We start from the raw sequence: 14,881 nt of genomic DNA, 5'->3' as shown, positions 1-14,881 counted from the left end.
GATCATGCTTTATTATCGGTTTTCATTTCATCAATGAATTGATAAATGCACAACATGGTTAAAACAACATTAACCCTTCATATTTTCAGGAACTCTCTGAGAAATCCAGGAAGAAGCCTGCAATATTTTATGATATTCTGAAGAAGTAGATTGTTCTTCTGCAACATATTACTTCTCGTCTTGGGTGTATCTGTTAGTTGTAGTTCAATGTGGAACATGTGGTTTATCCAGATGAGTCAGTCCTCCGCCATGCTTTAAAAACATTGGCTTGTCTGAACAAGTTCTGGAATCCTTTAGAATAACAATGGCTGGAGTAACGAGGAGGAATAGAAAAAACAAATAAGCCTGCAAATTAATGGTGTTTTCTCCCTTTTAACTTGGGATGGTTAAGCTGAACTGAAACCTGATTGTAAGGTGATCCCCGTTGAATGATACTTCCGTAGTTCCATAGTGTATCTGGTACGACAAACTGATGCAAGTGAAGCACATGGGCTTTCTGATACATGAGAGTTTGGTTCTCATTCAGAAAAGGAAAAAGAAAAGAAAAGAAAAGCAAGAAACAAAATAAAAAGAAATGTTGGTTACTTGGAATATCAATCAGAACAGTAACTGTAACTGAGAATTTGTGGCCTTATTTTAGATAGGTCACTGTCCAATTCATTTGGATCCAGGGCCATTCACCAATCACCACCATGGTTTTAAAAAACGACCTAGAAATGGATCCGTTCTGGCCATCGGTTTCCGGGTTGATGGTCTGACCATCCAATTCAAACGGATGGCATGTTCTAACAAAATAAAAATAAAAAATGGCCAAAACCATTGAACAGGTCGACAGTTCAACTGCCTGGGTCAACGGGTTGTTGACTGATTCAACAGTTTTTTGCCAAGAACCGGGTTTGGGGTAAAATGGAATCGGTTGCCTAGACGGTTCCCAGGCCGGATGGTCGGACCGTTCGGATCAACGGCAGTTTGAATGCCATGATGACCACACTTAAGTAACGCCAACATAACAAGACTCTCAGCCGGTATATTGTTTGTTGAGCAAACGTGATGGCTAATAGAAGGCAGGATCATCTATGGATTATTAGACTATTCCACATTCTTCCCGTGAATCATGAATCCAAATTTCATCATTTAGGCCAAACAAACACAAATTGCTGCTCTTTTAAAATTTAAGAGGTTGTTTGCCTGTATGATTATATTTTATTTCAATTATTTGATCTGACGGATAGCATTATGTTAATATGTTTATCCAAATTTAAGATCTTAATAGTTATTAGCATAAACATGTGCCATGCACCTGTGGCACTTGCAATAAAAGGGTAAAAACCAAGAAAGATGAGAAGGCATTTGGAATTTAAAAATTTTCTACTGTAAGAAAAAAGAAAATAGTTTTAATGTTTAAATCATAGACAAAGTGCCATTTGCTAGATGAGTATTAATTTTTTTTTTTTTATTAACTTACTATTAATTGAAGCCATTGTAAACATTAAATTTTCAAATCAGTTGTCTTTTTTGTTTTCTAAAACAAAATCATTCATATTAACAAATACCCGCTTAATTGCTTCAAAATCCTGTCATTAAGCCATTGAAAAATTTAATGACGTTGCTAAGATTTAGTCTGTAGGGGTGACAAAGTAGAATTGTTCACACGCTATACCACATTACGATGATGCGTTAAGATTTCAAGTAATATGAGTTTTAATATAATGAGATTTATATTGTCTTCTTGAAAAAAAAAAATACTTTATTAACATATCACTCTTGGCATAGGCCATTAAAGTATGTTACTCTTATGCCTTTATAACTTTTTTAGTCTTTTAGATCTTAAGCTTGATTTGTTTGCAATATGGATTTCATTTACACTTATGTAGATGCATGGTAGTGCAAATGTATTGAGCATAAATTTAGTTTGATTTTGCTTTATATTTAACTTGACGTTAGTCATTTGTGAGAATTTAAAAGAAGTGATCCCATTCTATATGAAAAATAATAATGGAATACAAATATGTACAATGAAAATACATACAAAACAATATGGATGAGGGAGATTTGGCCCTCCAGTGAAATTGTGACACGTGGCACCTCGTGACAAGTAGGCGACACTCAGGCAACAACTTACCAAGTTGGTGTCCCACCGGGGCACCGGCCTGCTCCCGGCTTGCGTGCTACCTGCATGCGGCCTGCGCATTTACTGGCGAGGCTTGTGTGCTGCCTGGCGTGGCCTGCGCAACCTGCACGACCTGGCCGACCTGGATCAGCCCGGCACATGATCTGACCTAGCCGACTTGGCAATCCATAAGATGCCCACCGATGAACCATAACGACATGCATACCCCGCGAGCTCGGTAGCTCACCAAAGAGCTCACCAAGGAGCTAGGCAACTCTCCAAGGAGCTTGCTACCAAGGAGCCAGGCAGCTCGGCAAAGCTCGCCACAAGCAACTCGCCACTTGTAGGGTAGCTCGGTACAGAAGAGTAGTTTGGCGTATCGCAAGAAGATCCCCTGCCTGACAACCTGGCCTAGACACTGACTCGCCGACTGACACAGGCGCCAACCTGACAAACTGGCCTAGACACCGACCCGTCGACTGACACAGGCGCCAACCTGACAACCTGGCCCAGGCACTGACCTGGCCGCCTGACACAAGCGCCAGCCTAACAACCTCGAGGAGTTCACCACCGTACCCCCGGTTTTGACGGGATGTGATGAGTCTTATCGTTTGAAGGCTTTTCTCCCACCTAACCCGCGAGGACACCACTATATAAAGACTCCGATCCCCAAAGCCTGGGGGTGGGATAAAAAGGATGGTAACCCCTGCTCTCTAGCTCTCTCATTTCTCTCCAAGCTCTCTGTAATCAGAATGCTAACTTAGGCATCGGAGAGTCCCCACCGGGAAAATACCCTCGGGTCCTTTGATTCAGTTCTCGCAGGTCCCTCAACTCCCGTCGCCTACAAAGAGGAGGAAAAGATGGAGTTCTCGTAGATCCCTCAGCTCTCAATGCCTACAAAGGAAAGAAGGTCACCTCATGCAGAGGGTAGTCGGGTTGCGCTGCACCAGGGAGCTCCACTACTCTCTGAGTCACAAGCCGCATAGCAGGGAGCTCGCCACCAGGGAGCTCGTCACCAAGGAGCTCGCCACCTCACAGGCAGCTCGCCACTAGGCAACTCGCCTCTAGGTAGCTCTCCACTAGGGAGCTCGTCACCAAGCAGCTCGCCACTAGGCAGCTTGCCACCAAGCAGCTTGATACCTCACAAGTAGTTCGCCACCAGGGAATTCGCCACCAAGTAGCTCGTCACCAAGTAGCTCTCCACTAGGGAGCTCACCATCAGGCATTTCTCCACCAGGGAGTTCGCCACCAAGTAGCTCATCACCAAGGCACTTCACCACCAGGTCAAATAACGAGGTACTTAGCCAAAAAAAATTATACATCACAAAAAATTGGTATGTGACCAGAAACGGTTACACCAATTGGCGCCGTCTGTGGGAACACACTACAAAAAGCTAAGTTCTCATCCTACAAAAGCTAAGTTCTCATCCTATAAAAGCTAACTTCTTATCTTACAAAAGCTAAGTCCTCTTCTCCCAGAAAGTTAAGTTCTCTCGCTTTATAGTTTACATTTTTTATGAACTCAAAGACTATGCAGGGAGCTAACAGACTAAGTAACTTTACTTTCAATTCGGATAAAGCCTCATCAGTCCTCTCCGCAGGGTCCCCCCTACAAAGATGAGCTCTTCGTGGCTTCCGCGGGAGTTGGCGGCCAACAGACTACATGGGCACCCTTACTGGTCGAGCCTTCTAAGGCTCCCATGTGAGCTGGCGACCTAAAGTTAGTAGTGTTGCCCCCGAAGGTCGAGCTCCTAGTAGCTTCTTATAGGAGTGGATGACCGGCATTATGAAGCTGATGCAGCGCAATCATAGCTCTAAGGCACCCACCTGGTCAGCTCGGCACCTTGTAGGTAGCTTGGTGCCTGGTCAGCCTGGCACCTCACTGGTAGCTCGGCACCTCAGGTCGCTCGGCACCTGGTCGTCTCGGCACCTCACTGGTAGCTCGGCACCTCAGGTCGCTCGGCACCTGGTCGTCTCGGCACCTCTTAGCCAAAGCCTATGGGCCACATTACTACTTAAGACCCGATCGCCTCTTTGGCACGGGCAAAGTCAAAGAAGAGTGGACTACGAGTCACTCCCAAAAGCCTATAGGCCACATTACTGCTTAAGACCCAATCGTCTCTTCGGCACGGGCAGTCAAAGAATAGTAGACTACGAGTCGCTCCCAAAAGCCTACGGGCCACATTATTGCTTAAGACCCAGTCACCTTTTCGGCATGGGCAAAGTCAAGAAGAGTGGACTACGAGTCACTCCCAAAGCCTACGGGCCACATTACTACTTAAAGACCTAGTCGCCTCTTCGGCATGGGCAAAGTCAAGAAGAGTGGACTACGAGTCGCTCCCAAAGCTTACGGGCCACATTACTGCTTAAGACCCAGTCGCCTCTTCGGCATGGGCAAAGTCAAGAAGAGTGGACTACGAGTTGCTCCCAAAGCCTATGGGCCATATTACTACTTAAGACCTAGTCGCATCTTCGGCATTGGCAAAGTCAAGAAGAGTGGACTACGAGTCACTCCCAAAGCTTACGGCCACACTTGCTAAATACCCAGTCACTTCCTCAGCATGAGCAAAATCAGCAAAAGTGAACTATAAGTTGCCCCCAAAGCCTAAGGGCTACACTACTGAACTGGCGGAGACCTCCTCACCTTACAGGCAACTCGCCACATACAGGCAGCTCCCAAAGCCTAAGGAGTTGGATCAGCACTTACTAGCTCGTCGACTTATAGGCCAAAAGAAAGAATCTACTCCCTTCGCTGAGTTACTCTCACCTCGGGAGTGGGGGGCAAATGATGAGGGCAGATTTGGCCCTCCAGTGAAATTGCAACACGTGGCACCTCGTGACAAGTAGACGACACCCAAGCAACAACTTACCAAGTTGGTGTCCCATCGGGGCACTGGCCTGGCACGGCCTGCATGCGGCTTGCGCACTGCCTGGCGCGCGGCCTGCACACTGCCTGGCGCGGCCTGCGCACTACCTGGCGCGGTCTGCGCAACCTGGCCGACCTGGATCAACCTGGCACATGATCTGACCTAGCCGACCTGGCTAACCTGGCAACCCATAAGACACCCACCGATGAACCATAACGACATGCATACCCCACGAGCTCGGTAGCTCACCAAAGAGCTCGCCAAGGATCTAGGCAGCTCTCCAAGGAGCTCGCCACCAAGGAGCCAGGCACCTCGGCAAAGCTCGCCACAAGCAGCTCGGCATAGCTCTCCCGGGCAGCTCGCCACTTGTAGGGTAGCTCGGTACAAAAGAGCAGTCTGGCGTATCGCAGGAAGATCCCCTACCTGACAACCTGGCCCAAACACCGACCCGCCAACTAACACAAGCGCCAACCTGACAACCTGGCCCAGACACCGACCCGCCGACTGGCACAGGTGCCGACCTGACAACCTGGCCTAGGCGCCGGCCTAGGCGCCTGACACAAGCGCCATCCTAACAACCTGGAGGAGTTCACCACCATACCCCGGTTCTGACGGGATGTGACGAGTCTTACCGTTTGAAGTCTTTTCACCCACCTAACCCGCGAGGACACCACTATATAAGGACTCCGACCCCCAAAGCCTGGGGGGGAATGAAAAAGGATGGTAACCCCTGCTCTCTAGCTCTCTCATTTCTCTCCAAGCTCTCTATAATCAGAATGCTAACTTAGGCATCGGAGAGTCCCCGCCGGGAAATTACCCCCGGGTCCTCTGATTCAGTTCTCATAGGTCCCTCAACTCCCACCGCCTACAAAGAGGTGGAAAAGATGGAGTTCTCACAAGTCCCTCAGCTCCAAATGCCTATAAAGGAAAGAAGGTCACCTCATGTAGAGGGCAGTCGGGTTGCGCTGCACCAGTGAGCTCTACCACTCTCTGAGTCACAGGCCACATAGCAGGGAGCTCGCCACCAAGGAGCTCATCACCAGGCAACTCGCCACTAGGTAGCTCGCCACTAGGCAGCTCACCACCAAGCAGCTCGGTACCTCACAGGTAGCTCGCCACCAGGCAGTTCTCCACTAGGGAATTCGCCACCAAGTAGCTCGTCACCAAGTAGCTCTCCACCAGGGAGCTCGCCACCAGGCAGTTCTCCACCAGAGAGTTCGCCACCAAGTAGCTCATCACCAAGGCACTTCACCACCAGGTCAAATAATGAGGTACTTAGCCAAAAAAAAAATTATACATCACAAAAAATTGATACGTAACCAGAAACGGTTACATCAAATACAAAATACAATGTTTTGCATTCTACATATTCATATTTGTACTAAGCCTTAACTTTTTTTTTTTATTTATAGGGTCCATGTTTCTTTTTGTTTTGAAGCCAGGGTCCACATTTACTGAAATTCCATGATCTAAAACCATGCCCATATTATGCTACGCCTGGGATGGATCTGCTCTGAAACACAAATATGAGAAGGCTAAGTGACCAATCACAGGTAAACACGTTGCGGGTCCTATGTGTATGAAAATACTGACATGTTCACTTCTGATTGGTACTAGGTTCACACACTTGTGCTGCATTAAATCTGGACTGATGCAAAATTGGTTGAGAGTTTTCACTTGTGTCACACTAAATGAATAACAACAAATGATCGATGAACTATTTGATCATCATGATTTATATATGATGTATGCAATCGAATCAACTTTTAATTGAACATTTTGAGCTCAAGATGGATTAGGCTCCAAGTTTAAATCTCAAGGTAAGTTTGATTAATTATTTGAATTCAAGTTTAATTAATAAAAAATTGACTTTAAATATCATAAAATATATATATATATTTATATTATATGTAATAAAAATATATTATATATTTATAAAATATTAAAGATATTAATATTAAAAATTTTGAGTTGAACTCAAACTCATTAAAATTTAGTCAAATCAAATTCAAATTAGAAAAATGGTGACTCTCGAACATATTAATATTTTAGTTGAAACGAACCAAAACATGCTGAAATTTGGCTACGTCCAATTCAACTACACCCTAGGTGTATCCACTGTCTTTGCCAGGATGGCGGGACCATCCAACTGTGTATTATGATGCACTAGTTATACAACATGCGGCAGGTAATAAGGGCTAGGGCTCCAAGCCTCCCACCATGGCACACCCTTTTCTATGTTATTGATCGGGGTTTGCATTTCTTTTCCCATACTCCAAAGTCCAAATCCTACCATTCACAAGTGCAAATATTCCAATCCATCTGACATCTGTCATGCTGTGTGTAATGTCAAAATAGTAATATTTTAGTTGAGTCGAGTCAGGCTTCAGCTCGATTCAGTCACTTACACCCAAGTGTATCCTACTTTCTTTGTTGGGACCATTTGTCATGATGCACTAATTACTCAAACATGAATGAGGGCTCCATGCCTCCAATTAACTACAGTGCATTTAGTTCAAAATATCAATACGCCAAAGGGGTGCATCCATATTTTTATCTTTAATTTCCCTGTTTTCTAAATTTTAATGGGTTTGAAAACTTCTTTTAATCCTAAAAATAACATATTATTATTAAAAAACTCTATTGATAAAATATAGTATGATGTTAGACTCAGTTTGGAAAGAGTATAATATACAAATACATATAAAATAATATAAAATATAAAGGTTTTAACTCTATATTTATATTTGTATTTATACTCATTCCCAACTTAGCATTAAATAAAATTTGATCCCGCATTTACATATTCATTTTGGATTAATTACTGTTGGGTCTGTACTATGACCATGAGACACAGATTTTCCTTGACCATTAAGTCGGAATGCATCTCTCCTAACTCTTCGAAATGAAAGGACGGAATATACTCATTTCTCATCTTCCCTTTTTTTTTCTCTTGTATTCAATGCCACGATCATGGGAAAGCTCGTCACCTCGCTTTCTAGGTGCCCTTCAGACTGGCATTACCTGTGACAACGCCAATTGTCTCAAAGATGGGCTCCACGAGTACAGTAAAAATCAGCAATTCCTCTACCTCCCCAACAGTCAAAGTCATCTCCACCGACGGCAAGCTCCACGAGTACACATCCCCCGTTACGGTATCCCACTATCCCAGGCCCTCGAAATGGAGACATCGCCGTGCTTCATCTGCAACTCCGACAAGCTTTTCTACGATTCCCTCATTCCACCCTTGCACCCCGCCCAGCAACTCCAGTCTGGACAGCTCTACTTTTTCCTCAACCTCACCCGGATGCACTACCGCCTGGCGGCTTCCGACATGGCAGCATTGGCCGTGAAAGCCAGTACAACCCATTCTTACGGCTTCCAACTCAGAGATCTCTGCCAAGCGAACTTCTCAACAGAGATCTTTGTTGAAATGGACTCAAGAGTCATGTGCTTGAACATTTGAACAGCACACAAGCGAACTTGAACATTCTTGTTCAGGCGAACTATTGAACTAGAGATCCAGTTCAAACTCCGCGAGTACACATCCCCCGTTACGGTATCCCACTATCCCAGGCCCTCGAAATGGAGACGTCGTCGTGCTTCATCTGCAACTCCGACAAGCTTTTCTACGACTCCCTCATTCCACCCTTGCACCCCGCCCAACAACTCCAGTCTGGACAGCTCTACTTCGTCCTCCCCCTCACCCGGATGCACTACCGCCTGAAAAGCCAGTGCTGCCCATTCTTACGGCTCCCGATTCAGAGATTTCTGCCAAGCTAACTGTTCAACATCGTCCCAGAGATCTCTGGCTGTTGAAATGGGCTTATCGTCCCAGAGATCTCTGCCAAGCGAACTATTCAACAGAGATATCTTTGTTGAAATGGACTCAAGAGTCGTGTGCTTGAACATTTCAACAGCACACACAAGCGAACTTGAACATTCTTGTTCAAGCGAGCTGTTTCACCAGCCTCACGATCCTATTCCCATATGGGAATTACCGCCGTTGCTGTTTGTGTACCGTGGGGTCGGGGAAGATGAACAGTATTTTTATCCAATAGTTATTATAAGGGTAGTATGGGAATTAAAAAAAATATTGTAACGGCATTTTTGGATGGAAGTCTAACGGAAAGGGGTCTTTGTCTCAAGGTCATAGTATTGGGGCCTTTGTTGCAAAATGAAGTATAGGGGTCTTTGTGTAGACCCTGGGGGTCTTTGTAATTTACCCTATTTACTTTTGGATAAATTCTTAAATTATCCTTATGATTTTACTAATTGACTAAGTGTTTTAAATTTTTTTAAAACCCAAAGCTACCCTTGTCTCCTTCCTCTCGACCCGACACACCCTTCATCCTTTGACCTCTCTCTCTTCCCTCTATCTTCAGCCCACAGTCTCCGTCAACCTTTTTCTTACGCTTTTGGTTCTTCAACCCCTCCTCGCAATCGTGAAAATATCCTAAACTGGAAAAGAGAGAAGACAAGCTTCTTCATCTTCGTAAGGCAGTAAGTTGATTCGCCTTCGTCTTCTCAAGCGTCAACCCTTTTTCTGTTTCTTGTGATTTCTCACATTCGATCTCCTTAAAGTATCTTTCCTAATTAATGTTTGGTTCTAGGGTTTTTTTGTAGAGCGTAAAATTTTAGGGTTTTGGTTTTATAAGAACTCATTGAACTTGAACTCAAGATTTACTAAGATAGAGAGAGGTGGAGAAGTAGCTTTCCGATTTCATGGAATCTGCGGCCGGAGTTGCCACAGGGCGTGGTGGTTTGCTACCGATGCCTTCTCAGACTGCAAGGAAGGAATGGCGTGCCATCTCCGACCATCATTCCGTCCGAAGTGCCGAAAATGATATCTAAAAGGTTTGCAAAAGGTTTTAATTCCCGGGATCCATATAAGCAAAGAGTGCAACGCTGTTTCTTGCAGCCGAAGGAGAAGTCTTCTCTTGTCGGGCAGTGTATGATCATTATGGGCTAAGAGGTTAAGTGTAAGACCATTGAGGATAATACCTGATGGGCTAATCTTGCATCTGCCCACAGTCCCTGGGTGTTACAAGGTAGCTTGGCCCAGGGACCACTTAGGGTAAGTGTTGGGTCCATAGAACCCATCTGATGGGTTTCAGGGGGTGCACTGTCCAAAACAGTGTATTTGGCCAGGCCTTGTAACAAATGCTGGGCTGAACCCATGTGGCTGATGTGTAGATCAATGTTTGGGTCCCACGCCATACAAGGAAGCCCAATTGGGCAGTAGATTGGAAGGTTAAATGAATACATAACCTTAAATGGGCCTTAAGCCCATTTTGAACTGGGCTAATTTGATTAGTCACTTAAGGGGCGAATTCTGAGATGGATCAGCTGATAGAATTGGGCCCAGACCTTATCCACTTAGAGAGTCCAAGATTTAAATAAGATTTAGATATGGAAACCTCATAATTAGATTAGGAGATGACTGATCTAATCTGTAGATATGATAATGGTTATCCCTTATCTTAAATGGTACTTTTAATCCATATATGATTTGGGTTAGCAACTCCTAATGGGAGTAGGAGCTGATCCTTTTAAGTCTATAAAAGGAAGAGGGGGCGATAGCCTTTAGACATGCAAGCAATACACATTTTTGTCTTCAGAGTTGAAATCACAAGAAGAGAGAATATGCACCCTGCAAATACTCTCTTGCCGCCGCCCATAGCAGTTCGATCTCCAGTTCTTGGGAGAAATCAATATTGGATCTTGATTCCAATCTTTTGGAGAAAAGATTGGTGGGAGTTGTATTCACAAGCCGTCCATGTGATTTTTGAGAAGGGTCAAGTTCTTTTGGAGAAAAGATTCTGCTCCACCCTACACTACGTCATTTTCAGTGGGAACAGATTTTGGATCCTTCCTTGGGCGTGAACACATCCATTGGGAGATACTACTTCTCTGTATCAGGTATTATCTCTCCCTATTCCTTTTGGTTTAGATCTGGTTCAGTTTATGATTCAAGAATGACCATTAAAACTATGATTTTTTAAATAGGGAATTCGATTCCCTGTTGAAGGGAGAGAAAAAAAATTATTTGAAATTCGCCCCCTTATTCTGCAATCTTTGAGCGTCAAGATGATGAATTTCCTATCCCTTCAATTTAGTAAAATCAATCTGGTGTCCAGCCTACCGTTTCACAAGGGAAGATTCCAATCCATCGGTCATACTCCGTTTGTGTAATGTTGAGCCTGGACACTTCTTTCTGTTCCCGACACGAAATATTCCAAGTCCGAGATCGTCCGAGTCCATCCCGTCCCGCGTAGGTGGAAGATTTTTTAGCTTGCTAGTTGCTAGTTTGCTAGCTGCAACGGCAAGGCAGCGGTGGCGGCAAATCGGCCACCATATATAATTCTTTCTGAGAAATTTTAGTGAATTGTGGTTTTGCGGCGATCACTGAACCCGCAGAAACACAGCCATGGTGAAAGCTGTGGTTGGTGAAGAGACCCAACTCAACCTAGCTGAGGATCGTCTCTTCCAATCTGAAGTTCCTGCACAGGTACCCCCTCGGCCAATTTTTCCCTTGTTTAGAGCTGTTTGATGCTTCATTCACTGAGGACCCTGATATGGATTTCCATGTTCATAGGTGGGGCTCGTTGTAGGAAAGCTTAGTTCTGGTTTAGACCGAGGATTCGTGTTCGATTTGATTCCGACACCACCCAATGATAGCGGAGCGCCCGCTTGTTCGGCACCCGAGAGTGGAAAGGACGATAAGAAGAAGGGTTCGAAGGGAAAATCTCAAGTCGAACCTTCGTCTTTACTGATCGATATAGATTGGGTTGCTGAACATGCTCGTCAGGTACAATTGGAGTAGCACTTAATTTCTCTTTTGGCTTTCGATTTGTTGGTTCGGTTATTGGATTATGTTTTGCATTGTGCTGTTCAATTATTGCATTGACAATCCCCTTTTCCGACATTCGTAGACAACAAATAAGTTGCTGGAAAAAAATCCAAGTAGGTTCTCGAATTAACTTCTGCTACATTCACGGAGAACTGCCTCTGTTACATATAATTGAACAGTTTCTTTTAGCATGAGTCGTATTCAACTACAGTATATCGGTCCTTGCCAATATTAACTGTGAAGGGATGAAATTTTCATCCTGCACTTCGAGGTTGAATGTCTCGGAGACGTGAAAAATAATTCCCCAATTAAAATTTATTGTGAACTCATTTTATGTTTCATGATAGCAACAGTATTTCTGTTCTTAATTTTATTCATAAAATTGAAACTCAATAACATTTTATGTTTATAGCTGGGAATGATTATATCGTGTTTATTGATAAAAAAGAAAAGAAATGAAAGACAACTACATGGTGCTTAATTTTTTGATCATGAGATTAATTGCTTTCAGGTCTCCAGAATGTTACTAGGTGGCATGAATGTGGTTGGGATCTATGTATGGGCTACTGAGAGTTTATTCAAGGCATCAAATGTTATAATTTGGCAGGTAAACTTATAAGTTGAAATGTTAGAGCATTGACATTTTAAAAATTCAGTATGGTGTACGATTGTCGTTATAAGAACTTAACATTTAATATGCCAGCATAATTCTTCATTGGTAATGCATAGGGTAGTCTGGTACACCATCTGCAAAAAAAATAAAAAGCCATTTTGGATTTGTTTGTTGGACTTGGTTGGTCAACCATGCAAAATGATATGTCAATGGAGAAAAAAAATGGCTATCTTTCAATCCCATTTTAATTACGTTCTTGATTTTCTTTCAAATATCTCACTTATATGTGCTTTTACTTTATTATAATGTGTATTTGGTTAAAACAAGGTTTATATATCCAACTCCGACCCCATATAGTTGGGATAAGGTCTGATGATGATGATGATCTGGTTACAACGTATTTGTATAAATTAGTTGTAATTTTATAGCAGGTTCATTACCTATGTGTCTCCTCAAATGCATTTTTATATCATTACTGCTTCTAGAGCACCAACTAATGGGAACCATATCCTACTTGGCCCTTCAAGGGGTGGTGGACAATACCTTCCCATACTGTAAAGAAAAGAAGCTCTGATAGATGAGATTTTGACCATTGTCAACTTATATCTAGACATTTGTGCTACACTGCCACTATTATTGTAGACTTTTGACCCACTTCATTGCTTTCTTAACTAGGAATCGTCATCATTGTCATCCATACATTACAGCATTATCCCAACTATATGGGGTTGGCTACATGAATCTTGTTTTGCCAATCTGTTCTATTTAAAGCCAGACATATAGTATCCTAAAGAACCTCTAAGAGTAAGAGCTAGTTATGCTGGTAGGTAACACTTTCTGTAGGGAATACATCCTCTGGGACACGGCAAACTTTCTTTACGTTAGTACCTATGGAAAAAAATTGCAATTTGTGCATCTTTGAAAGGAAAAGCTCCTCCTTTTCCTGATGCCCTAATAGGGCAAAATTGAGAGTCAAATAGTGTGGTGGACATTGATATTATAGGTTTTCTAAGCCTAGCTTCAACCACTTCCATAGTTCCATTATCAATGGAACTCACTTATTTTGAATTTTCATTTTATGTTTTAAGGCTTAAACCTTATGTTGTATACATGATTTAATCTTATTAACCATTGTAAATTCCTGGTATATGGGACTTGGGCCCTATACTTTTTTGACCCACTATAGCTAATACAATCTTTAGCCTTTCTTTTTTTCTTTGAGAAATTAAAGTGTCATGTATTAATAAAAAAAGTACAAAGTATTGCAGTTACAAGTGTAATCCATGTATAACCATGAGTTGTATACAGGGCTCCATGTCAGCTAGATGATAAAATGAGCTGCATATGATGCATATAGAATAAGTTGTAATTAAAGGATTAAGAGTAAGGAACGTTCCAGAATTCTTTGATAAACAAGAAACATGAGCATGCTCTTCCAATGGTCTTGCTAAATACCATTTAATTCCCAAGTAAGTTGATCTGGAACTCCTTAGTCCCCTCCAAAATAACCTTTTTTGTATGGTTGGTGGCTCTTTGGAAGTGTCCTTTATGGAAAGATGTTCCCGATGTACAGCTGCAATGGTTGTTGGGTCCAGATCTAGACTCCTAGATAAGCTGTCCCTAGTAAGACAAAGAAACTTTAGGATCTTCTCTGAAGTAGAGAGGTGCTGAAGAATTGAGAGAAATGATCCATATAAGGGTTGTACAGTGGCTGAAATCCTCAGAGCTGTTCACAGATTACACCGTGGATGACATGTTGAGGAAGTGGGGTGAGATTGCTAATTGCACCCAGACTAAAACAGTAATGAGTGTCTTGGACGAGGGAATCCTGGACACTTGGGGATTGGGGGTGTGTTTAGGGATGAGAATGGGATTGTTTCAGCCCTGTTCTCAGGCCCAATTAGAGTGGATGACTTGTAATTCTTTCTGGATAGAGAGAGATGAGAGAGAGAGAGAGAGAGAGAGAGAGAGAGAGAGAGATAGAGAGAGAGAGAGAGATTGGGAATCAAAACTATAGCTAGCAGCGCCCAGCTTATCATTTATATTAACTTAATATAAAGAATAAGAAAAAATACAATTATGCCCCTGGTGGCACTCCCTAACAAACAAATAAGAAGAAAATAAAAGACACTGGCTGACAACATGCTACCAACAACTGTAAAATAACAAAATAAACAACTCTCACAACACTCCCCCTCAAGTTGGGCTGAATATGTCTATCATGCCTAGCTTGTCACATAACTCATTGTGCTGAGAGTATGAAAGTCCTTTTGTGAGGATATCAACAAGTTGTTTCTTGGAATTGACATAAGGGTTGCAAATTTCACTTTTTTCCACTGGCTGACAACATGCTACCAACAACTGTAAAATAACAAAATAAACAACTCTCACAACACTCCCCCTCAAGTTGGGCTGAATATGTCTATCATGCCTAGCTT

The 14,881-nt window shown here is 43.0% G+C and overlaps 2 protein-coding genes across 5 annotated transcripts in view; both read left to right on the top strand.

Annotated features, from left to right (window-relative positions):
* The window catches only part of FAAH (fatty acid amide hydrolase), a 45,385-nt gene extending 44,932 nt beyond the window's left edge, over window positions 1–453 (top strand). For all 4 annotated transcript variants that reach the window (XM_088967069.1, XM_088967066.1, XM_088967070.1 and 1 more), the window contains exon 21: window positions 90–453. In XM_088967069.1, the coding sequence (XP_088823195.1) occupies window positions 90–149 (60 nt within the window). In that variant the 3' untranslated portion in view covers window positions 150–453. The remainder of the gene's footprint in view (window positions 1–89) is intronic.
* Window positions 454–11,200: 10,747 nt separating this feature from the next.
* Window positions 11,201–14,881, top strand: part of LOC148876511 (oxidoreductase, zinc-binding dehydrogenase family protein) — a 31,810-nt gene continuing 28,129 nt past the window's right edge. The window contains exons 1-3 of the mRNA XM_088967065.1: window positions 11,201–11,488; window positions 11,576–11,788; window positions 12,342–12,437. Of these exons, the coding sequence (XP_088823191.1) occupies window positions 11,408–11,488; window positions 11,576–11,788; window positions 12,342–12,437 (390 nt within the window). The 5' untranslated portion in view covers window positions 11,201–11,407. The remainder of the gene's footprint in view (window positions 11,489–11,575; window positions 11,789–12,341; window positions 12,438–14,881) is intronic.

The sequence above is a fragment of the Nelumbo lutea genome, chromosome 1 (assembly GCF_056320005.1).
Source record: "Nelumbo lutea isolate HS-2025 chromosome 1, American lotus-T2T, whole genome shotgun sequence".
Classification (NCBI taxonomy): domain Eukaryota; kingdom Viridiplantae; phylum Streptophyta; class Magnoliopsida; order Proteales; family Nelumbonaceae; genus Nelumbo; species Nelumbo lutea.
The sequence above is the reverse complement of the archived record's forward strand: the minus strand, read 5'-3'. Positions and strand labels throughout refer to the sequence as shown.